The 12381-nt window shown below is 43.5% G+C and overlaps 1 protein-coding gene and 1 pseudogene across 1 annotated transcript in view; one reads left to right on the plus strand and one right to left on the minus strand.

The window, feature by feature from the left end:
* Bmx (BMX non-receptor tyrosine kinase) overlaps positions 1 to 6087 on the minus strand; it is a 66446-nt gene extending 60359 nt beyond the window's left edge. Inside the window, exon 1 of the mRNA XM_041639977.1 lies at positions 5960 to 6087. Within this exon, the coding sequence (XP_041495911.1) occupies positions 5960 to 5962 (3 nt within the window). The 5' untranslated portion in view covers positions 5963 to 6087. The remainder of the gene's footprint in view (positions 1 to 5959) is intronic.
* Positions 6088 to 9662: 3575 nt separating this feature from the next.
* On the plus strand, positions 9663 to 10213 carry LOC121439498 (annotated as a pseudogene).
* The last annotated feature ends 2168 nt before the right edge of the window (positions 10214 to 12381 follow it).

Genomic DNA, 12381 nt, shown 5'->3' on the forward strand with positions numbered 1-12381 from the left:
CAATTTGCTTACCAAATAGTTCATGCTACCTATTTCCATAAGCATATCAAACTACACAGAGGGGAGGTAAAACCAAAACCGGATAGGAATAAATGCAATGAAACCAGGAACTATCCTATTATTAATTACGTACATAAAAGTTACATGTTGAATTACTATGGCTCACAACCACATGGTCGGTGAAGACCCACAAGGAAGTGATCTTGTGAGAGTAAGTGCAATGTGGAGGTTCTAGTTAGCACGCTTGACCTTCGGCCTGAAGGGTGTCTGACACTGAATGACTCTATTTCCAGAAATACAAGTCACCTTTCTATGACCCTGAGTGGCAATAAACATGAGATAGGTTTCATGACTAATTGCTATGTCAGGGTGTTTGTGCAGCAGTAGACTCCAAAGGTTCAAAGCTTATATGATCGCCATTTTCCAGCTGTAGCACCTGGACCAGGACCCTTCTAAGTTTTTCTATCCTGATTCATCAGATGAGATCTGTTACAGCCCTCTTGCATGAAGTCACTTAAATGAAGTACCTGGCATGCTAAGAGCACCAGGTCATAGTTTCAAAAAGAACTGTACATAGAGCTCATTCGTTTTACTATAAACAGCCTGAAGAAGAAAAAAATAAAAGAAAAAGATTATTGGGCTGGAGAGATGGCTCAGAGGTTGGGAGCATTGCCTGCTCTTCCAAAGGTCCTGAGTTCAATTCCCAGCAACCACATGGTGGCTCACAACCATCTGTAATGAGATCTGTGCCCTCTTCTAGCCTGCGGGCATATACACTGACAGAATATTGTATACATAATAAATAAATAAATATTTAAAAAAAAGAAAAAAAAGAAAAAGATTATTTTATTTTAAAAATTGTGTGTGTGTGTGTGTGTGTGTGTAGATAGACAGTTATACACATGTGAGTGTGAGTGACATCGTAGGATCCCCCCTGGAGCTAGAGTTAACAGGCAGTTGTGGGCCATCCAGTGTGGATTCTGGAAACCCAACTCAGGTCCTCTGCAAGATCAATACAGTACTCTTAGCTGCGGAACCATCTCTCCAACCCCAATAGAAAACAAAAAATTAAATCATGAAAGTTATTATGTGATGGAGGATATTGATAATGAACCCTGATGCATGCAAAAACATTTTTGTAATTATGAGTCCTGTCAACGTTTAAGGAGGGCTCAATGTATACCAGGCACTATTTAGGACATTTCCGTAATGTTTATTTGTTGGGTGATGGATTATGACATACATCCATGCACAGTTTAGGAGTAAGCTATTGTACCTCCCTCCTAGTAGGCATGTCTTAGCACAACTATCCCATGCCAGGCTAGTTGACAAAACTTCTATCCTGTAACAATCACATCGTAGAGTATTTTGTAACTTCAGTGCCTACTTAAGGTGATGAAACTGTAATAGATAAACAAATTGCCCAGTTGTAATTTACATTACATTGGGAAATTGTCAGGTGCTGTTTAAACTTATTAAAAGTGAATTCTGGGAGTCAGTTGACCTCCTCTGTCTCATATTCAAGCATGTTTGTTCAAGTGTTCTCCAGACTCCCTGTCCTAAGTCATGCTGGCTCCATGAGTCTGTAATAGAAATAGGGGGAAAATCTGTAGGTAACAAAGGGTTTTGACACACGCCTTTTATCCCAGTACTCAGGATACAGAAGCAGGCAAATCTCCAAATATGAGGCCAGCCTGATCTACAGACTGAGTTCCAGGACAGTCAGGGCTACACAGAGAAACCCTGTCTTGAAAATATCAAACAAAACCAACCAACCAAACAACCAACCAAAAACTTGTGTCCTTGAGAATAGCTAAAAGATAAACCCTTGTCAACAGAGGTTGCTATTGTTTATCTCGAGGAATAAAAATGCCTACAGTGGGAATGGGAAGTCAGAAGCTCATTGATAGAAAGACTCTCAGGGGGGCTGGAGAGATGGCTCAGTGGTTAAGAGCACTGACTGCTCTGCCAGAGGTTCTGAGTTCAATTCCCAGCAACTGCATGGTGGCTCACAGCCATCTGTAATGAGATCTGGTGCTCTCTTCTGGGGAGCAGGTATGCATGCAGGCAGAACACTGTATACATAATAAATAATTTTTTTAAAAAAAAAGAAAGACTCTCAAGCAGAATCTCCAGTCGGATTTTACCAGATGCTGTAACCCTCCAATTTGATGCTGTCATATTCGTTTGCTCTCTCAACTGTGCTACTCCAGCTGCCCCTGCTGGCTGTTGTAAAAGACTGGCTTGAAGATGCCCAGAATGAGTTCCCCTAAGGGGGGCAAAAAATAAGAAAGTGCAGCCTAGAAATCCTTTAGAAAGTGCAGAAAATGAATCTTATGTGCAAAGCAAATACGATCTCCAACAGAAATAGCACCGGGATTCTCTCTTCATGAGAATAAAGTCTCCTCTAGATGTCTTGTTTTCATAAGCTTATCTCGGAGCAGTCCAACATGGTTTGCCAAAATGCTGAGGATGTGAGTGTTGACATTACTGTTTCTGTCTATCTCGAGCCAAGATCAACTGTAACTCTTTGACCTGCCCAGTATCGTGTGAAATAGGGACTTGGGTTCTGTGGAGCTGAGAGCCAGCGTCATCAGCTTTGTTCAGCTACTTCACCTGATTCTGAATTACACTGCTTGGTTTTGCTTAAGTTTGCCTTTGTATTGTGTTCAGTTCTTTAGCAGAAAGATAAACAGGACCTTGGGCAAATATTTGACTATTAAAGTCGTCACGGGGATGCCCAGTTTCTCTTTCAGACCCCTGACAATCTTCATTTGTAGTTCCTGCCTCGTCTTCTCTCCCCAGTGCCCATCCGATACACTTATCACTTCACTATTTTAGCACTAGTCAAGCAATCAAAATCTATAGCTCACTGACATGCAAAAGGAGACAATGAACCAAGCAAGTAAAGGGTAACAAACGGCGGCCTCAGCTCTCCATGCTAAAGAACAAAGCCTTAAAAAACGCCATCTTGAACCATTCAGGAAACTGTTTTCCATGAGCAGAGTTGTCGACGGGGCCCATTTCAATACATCACATCTTTTCCTGTTTCCTCCCCACCTCCTGCACTACTGGCCATGGACTCCCACTTTGAAGGCTGCCTATTTTTCCCAGTATTCAAAATGGGGCTTCTAATTCATCTGTAGATTCTGTATTTCTGGAGCCAAGGGTGAAACAAGGGCTTTGTCCATGATGGACAAGCGTTCTTTACTTCCTTGCTGCACCCTAGCCTAGAGCTGTACTATTTGACACTGTTTTGAGGGGTCCTGTTGAATAACTATTTCCAAGGCATGTCTTTCTGAGCATTCCCTTGAAAGGTTCCTTGCACCTGTCTCATTAGACTAATATTTACGATTTATGTCTAGTTCCCTCAACAGTATGCCTTATTAAGGTGGCAGTAGCTTTGGTTGAACTTACATCTCTCTGTCTCTCTCTGTCTCTCTGTCTCTGTCTCTCTCTGTCTCTCTCTGTCTCTCTCTCTCTCTGTGTGTGTGTGTGTGTGTGTGTGTGTGTGTGTGTATGCATGTGTGTGTGGATGGATGGGTCTGGGTCTGGATCTGGGTCTCTATCTCTCCCTGCCTCCCCAACTCTGTTTTTTCCTCTCTCTGAGACAGGATCTCACTGTGTAGCCTTTGCTGACTCAGAGCTCAGTATGTAGACCAGGCTGGCCTGAAATTCACAGAGGTCCTCCTGCCTCTACTTTCTAAGTACTGGGATTAAGGCATGTGCAAACCATGCTCCGTTATTTCTGAGTATGTCCAGTTCCATGGTATGAACATGTCCAAGGCAGCCCAGCTGACTCTAGCTCTGTGGCTATTGAATTACTGGTTTGTAGTTTGGGCAAAGTTGTTTAGAATGTTCCGTCTCAGTATTTCATTAGCATCAATGATTTTGGGGGTTACTCTAAGCTTTCAGATCCTAAGGCTTCTTTCTCGTGTTTAGGTTAGATCTCAGATTGAGATCACACCATGACCATGTTCTTCTCTGTCACTGGTGTCGCCATCAACAGTGTGGAATGTGGAGCTAAGTAGCAAGGATTGAAATCCCAGTTCCTTCATTTTTTTTTTTTTTTTGGTTTTTGGTTTTTTGAGACAGGGTTTCTCTGTGGCTTTGGAGCCTGTCCTGGAACTAGCTCTGTAGACCAGGCTGGTCTCGAACTCACAGAGATCCGCCTGCCTCTGCCTCCCGAGTGCTGGGATTAAAGGCGTGCGCCACCTTCATGTTAGCAGTGTGACTCGGTGTTCTGTGTAGTTCGGAAAATGATGTACAATAGCTGTATTTTCGGTTTCAAATTCGCGTGTTTATTAAGAATTTAGCAAGCAAAGTAATAAAATGAAAGAGCCAGCAGCAAATAGACAGAAACAAAGCATAGCTAGGGAGCAAAATCTTCATCAGGAGGAAAGTCGAAAGTGGCAAATCTATCAGCTAGCATCGGTTTAGCATTGACCGCTGTTTAGATGTCCAGTGGCAAAAGCATCACATACGGATGGGTTCAAATCCTTGCTGTGTCTCTATGCAACCTGACACATTACCTAATCCTGCTAAACCTCAGCTTCCCCATCTGTAAAAGGAGTAAAAACAGTAACTGCCATGAAGGGTTTTGAGAAGTCACGAGAAGACGGCAGTGCAATGCCCAGTACCCTAGGAGCTGTGCTTCCTCTGTACCACTCTGCACTGACGTGGAAAAATAGAACACGCAAAATCAGAACTGAAGACAATGGCATGGTCCTCAAAGATCGATTTTCCTTTCTTGCACCCCACCCCCACATCTTTATGTGCAGCAAGCACCAGTCCCTTAGGTTTGATACAGGCCCTATCTGGGGACTAGTTACCCTCGGATCGGGTTGAATCAGCCTCTATGGGTGGTGTATTTGCACCGCCACAAACATTTATCTTGGAAGTGACTCTAAGGTCCGATAGCATTGATACCTCCCGGATCTGCTTAGATAGCACCTTCACTAGCAAGCTGCTCTAGTAAATAGCCCCCTGCCCACACTCAGGCAAGCAACCCCAATGAAACTCCATGGGTGCCAACAAAGATGGCATGAAACCAGGAAGGATATTTGTTCAGATGAAGGGCTTCAGCGGGAGTGAGAGGGGACTAAGAGAGGAGAGTGGAGGTTGAACTAAATAAATACTTGACCAAAGTATTTTGCATCTATGTATAAACTTATCAAAGAGTAGATTACATACAATGTAAAAAGTACGGCTGGTTCTGTCTTCACCCCAGACCTTCACCTACACCACAATTTTGGTGACTCCTGGGCACGCTAGTGTTTAAGGTGCACTGACATAAGGCACGATTTTTTTGTACCATTTTGAAGTCCACTGAAGTCATGGCGGCGAGTGAGAACTGTTCAATTCTATGGCTGCAGAACCAAATACACAATTTGCCTCCCATATTTCTATTTCCACAATAAGCATTCGTGCTGTCGGATTTAGGGAGACTTCAGAAACCTAAAAGCAAATGTTTGTAGCTGAAAGAACTTGAGGGAAATATAAAGAAAAGAAGGTATAGCTTTAAAAAACTCTGTCTTTTTTCAAGCGGTTATAAAGAGAATGTGAAGGGCAATGCAAGGGCAGTATGGACACAAAAGTCTGGGGAAAATCAGTAGAGGAAAGAAAGAGCCCAAAGCTCCATCCAGGCGGCTGTGCTCCGCACCCCATCAGACAGACTCTCTGAGTGAGCTTTTGAGCAAGGTGAAGAGTTCACAGCGAGGCAGTAGCAGTTTCTACTTCTGGTCCCCAAATTTCAAGCTCGCTTTTGATTCCCAGGGGGATCACAGCACCTCTGTATTCTTAATTTTGTGGTTATTATTATTATTATTATTATTATTATTATTATTATTATTTACTGTGATGGGCTCTTCAAAATTAAAAAAAACCTCCATCCCCCCAACACCTTGATCCTAACCTATCCTTCTGTAGGCTATGACATTGTATAGCCACTTCAACGTACCATTTCAGGCTTCTTCTGTCTCTCTGGGGTCCACCACAGTGAGGCGAAGCAGCTCCTGCAAGGTCTCAGCCTCAGCTGTCTTCTCTCTCTGCAGTAGCAGCCAATTGCCTCACATTTTTTCCCCTGGCTGTCAGGTCAGAAATGGCTACACGACTCAGTGCCCCCAAAGCGTTTATTGTCCTGCAGGGCCTTACACAATCTCACAGGAAGCCACGCTCAACACTTAGGCAACATTTGTTGATGTGATTGAATGCAATGGCCACGGAGACAAAAGCATATTTCAGAAAGGCTTCTACCACTGATAACTGCAGCTCCGGCTTTTCCCAGGCAGCTCTTGGGGACATGTGATAACCCGGCCTTTGTTTCTCGAGCTTTGTGCTGGAAAGGACAAGAAAATATCTTGGTGAAACCCGGCTTCTGACGCTGACTTCTCTCACAGGAGCCAGAAGCAGGAAATCATTAGGTAACGCCAAAGAGTACAGAGACTAAGCAATGAAAACTTCAGCCCAACACTTGGACAAAGCGGGCCCAGAGAATAAAAAACACAGCCACGATGGTGCCCATAGCTACGTTTTGTTAAAGACTAGAAAGAAGTTTGGAATTGTCAGTAAAAGTGGGACCCAATATGATGCCTGCCTCTGAAAATGGTTAAAAACTGGAACCAGCCAGCAGGCCATGCACACTTTGTTTCTTCTGAGGTCAAACCTAGGCAAAGAAATGAGCCGTGGGCACCTGGTACTGCATGAAAATAGTGGCTGGGGGGACCTGGTCCTAAAACAGCACTTCCATTGCCGCAGACAAACCTGCTGTCGGAAGACAGAAGGAACTCAAAGACTAGCAGAAATTCTACCAGTGTGCCCATAGGAAATGTGTTAATTTATGTCAGAGAAATTAGTCTAAAAATGAGAGTGAGACTGGTTTTGCTAAATGTATGTTGTGCCAATATCACAAGGAAAAAGTGTGACTGCCAGTTTTTCTTGATAGTGACCGCAGTTTGGTATTTGGCTTTTTTTTCATCTGAATATTTTCTCTGGTGTATACTGGCTGGTCATGTATAACAAATCTAACAGCATTTAAATCTCAATCACTTATTATTTTGTGTGTGTGGATTATTTTTGCCTGAGTGTGTGTGTGTGTGTGTGTGTGTGTGTGTGTGTGTGCAGAACATGCATGTAGTGACCAGAAAAGGATGGATACCCCAAGACTGGAGCTGCAGACAGTTATGAGCCAACACGAGAGTCCTAGGAATCAAACACGGGCCCTCCAAGAGCAGCCAGTGAATTAAACTACTGAGCCTTATCTCCATCCCCTGATGGCATATTTTAGAGTCAGCTGTAGGATGCAAGCAAATTATCCTTTCTTTATGCATTGATGTACTATATTTGTTAATGAATTGGTGGGCATATTAATGTGTCTATGAGCATGTATGACCTGGTCATATGATGACGCCTTGTGTGGGCAATGGAGACTGAAGTCCCTGACTTTCCAACAAGCATTCTTTTTTTTCCCTTATTTACTTATGTTTTTAAAAGAAAACAATCTTCTTTTTTCATTATACATAACAATTCAAATTCCCACTCCCTCCCCTCCTCCCTTTCCCTTCACATATCCTGCCACTTCACCCCCATCCAATCCTCAGAGAGGGTAAGGCACATTGTTTTGAGGAAGGTCCAAGGCCCTCCCTACTATATCTAGGCTTAGAAAGGTATTCATCCAAAGAGAATGGGTTTCAAAAAGCCAGTACAAGCATAGAGATAAATACTGGTGCCACTGCCAGTGGCTCCGCAGTCTGCTCCAGCCATACAACTGTCACCCACATTCAGAGGGACTAGTTGGTCCTATGCTGGTTCCTTCTTTGTCTGGCTGGAGTTGCTGAGTTCCCATTAGCTCAGATAAACTATTTCAGTGGGTGTCCCCATCATGGTTTTGACCTCTTTGCTCATATTCTCATTCCTCCCACTCTTCCACTGGACTTTGGGAGCTCATCCAGCAAGCATTCTTTTAAGCAGAGGTAGGGTTAATATCGCTGCTATTCTTTGAGTTGGTCAAATCATGGAGAGCCTGCCATGTGTTATCATTCTGGTTGAGATTGTAGTCATGACAGGAAACAGAGCACAGACCCAATGACCTGGTAAAATGATTTAATTCTATACCTTTTTCCATATGGTGATTCATATTTATTTCATGGCTTATATAGGGCAACCTGGTAGATAGCTTTTAGAATAAGAATAATTCAGAGAAAGAGAAGGAAGGGATGGTAAAAGCATGGAAAAACCTGGGTACTATCTTTTGGGATTTCAACACTCCCCTTGGGTCTTGAAACATTCAAAGGCAGCAAGAAAGAGTAGTTTCCTCTAAGTTAAAATGTCACAGATTTATTTTTTCCCCTGCTATTTCTCCTGAAACTTTCTTTGGCTCTGCATTTTCCATGGTTTCAGATAATTGCCAACTTTTGATTCCAGTTGCGTGATTTAATGTACTCAAATTATAGTCTTTGTTATCTCCTTTGGCAGGCGAGATCCTTGGCATTTTTTTGCATGTAAGCAACAGCCAAAGGGACACAGCATGGGATTTGACTTTGTGGCATAAAGAATCTTATTCCCTTAAACTTATGGTATTGTACCTGCTATAATTGAAACAGACAAAGGGAGAGGGAGAGGGGAAAGAGGAAGAAGAGAGAGTAGACAGAAAAAGAGAGAAGAGAGGAGAGAGAGAGAGAGAGAGAGAGAGAGAGAGAATATGAATGAATCTCTCCTGTTAGTGGCTGATCTCTATTGTTTGCTATATTCAGCACTTGGGAGGCAGAGACAGGTGCATGTCTGTGAGGTTAGGGACAGCCTGGTCTACATAGCAGTTCCAGGACAGCTAGGGCTACATTGTGAGACCCTGTCTCAAACAATTTTGTTTGAATTATTGTTGGAGTCCGTGTTGCTCCAACACAGATAATTATGTTTTATTTTTAAGCTTTTTGATAATTTTATACAAGTATGCAATGTATTTAATCACACCCACTCCCCTCTCCTCCTTCTACGCTGGCTGTCCTCTTCTTTCTAACTAGGTCTCCTTCTACTTCCCTTTATGTGCGGGGGGGGGGGGGTCACAGCTGCCGTGAGTTCATGATTATAACAGCCATGCCACACGCAGAAGACAGGGTTCCATAGTACTTCTCTCCATCCTCTGGCGCTCATCATCTTTCTGGCCCCTCTTGTAGGCTGTTCCTTGGTTCTTGGAAAGGGAATCAGACCATACCTGTCACATTTAGAGCCGAGCAGGTGAAAGTTATATATTCTCAGCACTTTGAGCAATTATGATGAGTCTCCACATTAACTGTGTCATACCGCAATAAGAAGCTTCTCTGGCCCAGACTAAAAAAAGCACTAATTTATGGGAATAAACACAAATATTTAGAGGACAGTTTAGCTACATGCCTATTTAACAAAACAATAGTAGACTTACAACTAGGGCCTGTGACTTCCCCAGCCATAGGACTTTGACCAAGTTTATATTTCCAGGTATATATTTCTTCCCATGGAGTTGGGCCTCAAAGACCAGTATATGTAGTTGGTGACTCCACAAACGATCTTGCCACTATTGTACCAGTGGGCATATGAGGCATAGAAGGTTCATATTGTAAGAATATGTATTGGTTGGGAGCTGCCACCACAAGGTCTCTGGCCAGTATCGTTTCCACCTGTCCACAAGCATGGGAAATATCTTTGCAAACCTCTTCAAACTTCTTCTTTTTGGCAGAGAAAGAAATGCACATTCTCATGGTGGGCCCTGGATGCTGCCGCAAAGACAACATTTCTATACACACTGAAGCTGGGTGAAATTGTGACCACCATTCCCACCATTGGTTTCAACATGGAGACAGCTGAGTACAAGAATATCAGCTTCACCATGTGGGATGTGGACGACCAGGACAAGATCCGGCCACTGTGGCGCCACTACTTCCAGTTCACCCAAGGCTTGATCCTCCTAGTGGACAGCAATGATAGAGAGCATGTGAACGAGGCCCATGAAGAGCTCATGAGGATGCTTGCTGAAGATGAGCTCTGGCATGCCGTTCTCTTGGTGTTTGCCAACAAGCAGGACCTCCCCAATGCCATGAATGAGGCTGAAATCACAGGCAAGCTGGGGCTGCACTCTCTACGACACAGGAACTGGTACTTTCAGGCTACCTGTGCCACCAGCTCGAACAGGCTCTATGAAGGACTAGACTGGCTGACCAATCAACTCCGGAACCAGAAGTGAACCAGACCCCTTGCTCCCCCTCACTTCCTCTTCTCCACCCTCCACTTTCCTCTCTGTGGTCCTGAGTGCCAGAAGCTGTCTCCATGGTTTGGTCACAGTGTGCAATGGCACTGTGCTGTACATGTGCAGATGTAGCCTGCAGGCAGGTTTTTATTTGATGTAAATAGTTTCTGTTTCCACTGATGCAGTCTGTAGTACTCCTATGCAATATTACTTAGCTTTTATTTTTATTCTAAAAAGAGAATCACTGTCAGTACTGAGAAGGGATTTGATGTAGGGGCACCTGGCCTCCAGGAGCCATTGGACTATGGACTGGTGTCAGTATCCATTTGGTGCTTGGTTTTTACCCAAACTCAGACAATTTAAAAAAAATAGTTAAAAAAATACAAGACAAGAACACTTGAACACACAGAACGGAGACGATGCCTAGTGTAGGTTTTGCAGTAATGGTCTGAATGCTAGTCCATGGGATCACCTGTTCCCGCCGTGGGAACAGGAGAGAAAGAAAGTGACAACAAACCACCATCCGCTGCATGGTCACAGTAGAGCCCCTGTGACTCACCTGTCTTTGCGTCACCCGCGTTCCATAGCATTGTGCTTGTACTTGTACTCACATGGTCACCTAGGGGTGGGCTGGGAGCCATTGTGGGGTGCAGGGCCTGGCTTGTATTTGGTGTGCAGCTGGGCCAGGTGGCAGCCTACATACCCAGCTTACTTTTGGGCCCACTTGGACGCGGTGGCAGGAGGCCTGGGTCTCACCAGCAGGAGCACATGCAAGCCGGGAGGGTTGATCCATTCCAGACCCACATCCTGGAGCACCTCCATCTCCATGTGTGAAGTAGCTTCCTCCCTTAGCCTGCAAGGGTTCGATTTACCATGGAAAGACGACCTCTACTTTCTTCTTTTGTATTTTGATAAACACTGAAGAAGCTGGAGCTGTTAAATTTATCTTGGGGAAATCTCAGAACCGGTTTATTTGGTGTCATGGGACCTCTTACTGTTTTCAATAAACAATTAGTAGTCAAAAAAAGAATATGGCTCCACATCTGTGGTAAGTCCACTGATGGCTTTCTCCAGAAGCTGCCTGTGCAGCACCTTCTACCTCTATGCTAGCCAACTGGGAAGAATCATCCAGCACTAACTATTACTTTAAATATGATTCTTTTGGGTTTTAACCAAGACCCCTTGGATTTGAGAGACATATTTCATTGTTAATGTGTCCATCTCTATTTGGAATATCTAATAGATATGCCCGTTTTAGCATGTTGAAAGCAGACTTCCCGATTAATCCCTACAACTACTTCTATAGTCTTCACCTCTTCAGTTAATAGCAGCTCCACCCATCCATCTAGTGGGTCAATCCAACCAAGCTAGGCTACATTTTTATTATTCTTCCTTACAAACTCAATGATGCATCTATCATGAACCATGGCTAGCACTATCTTCTAAATGTGCCAAATATTGGACCACTTTTCAAGACCTCTCTTGCTACTTATTGATCTAAACTGGAGTTATCTCTCACAAGTTTAACATCAGCTTGGGCTACATTGAGAGTTCCAGGCCATACTAGTCTACAAGTCTGTTGTAAAAACCCAACGTTGATATGGGATGCAGCTCGGTTTACTAATGAATCTTATCTTGACCATCCCATCAATACTACAACCCCCATACTGACCTAGCATGCTCAGTCCTCTTACTCTTTTCTCCCCAGTAGTATTAGCTTTCCTATGATACAATGCATAATTTCTAGTGTCTCTCTTTACTAAAGTGTAAGTCTACAAGGGCTCCGACAGCCTTCTTGTAGGCCAAGCTTTCTGGCATGGGCAGGTATCCATTGGGAGTTTAGCTCCATTACTTGTTGTGTGTATTTATTCTGGTATTAAAACAACATGCTTAGCAGTTGGGATCTGAGATGGATTGTTCACACTCATTGGAAATTAGTATGAACATATCACCTCTCTCAAAGATGCTTGTGTAGCAAACCTTGGGTTCAGTGATGAAACAAACAACCTTCTTCCCTGTGAAAGGAGATGGGTGTGTGAAGTGTGCATGGAGAAGCCTGTTATTTCACTTTTCTTATGACCTTTCTCGTTACCTATGACACCTTTATATAAATCGTTGACATCTAGTCGTGTTTACCCCAGTTCCTTGGTGGAAGGTAAGTATTT

This window comes from Microtus oregoni, unplaced genomic scaffold (assembly GCF_018167655.1).
Source record: "Microtus oregoni isolate MIOR12 unplaced genomic scaffold, Mior012 000061F_ref0000440, whole genome shotgun sequence".
Classification (NCBI taxonomy): domain Eukaryota; kingdom Metazoa; phylum Chordata; class Mammalia; order Rodentia; family Cricetidae; genus Microtus; species Microtus oregoni.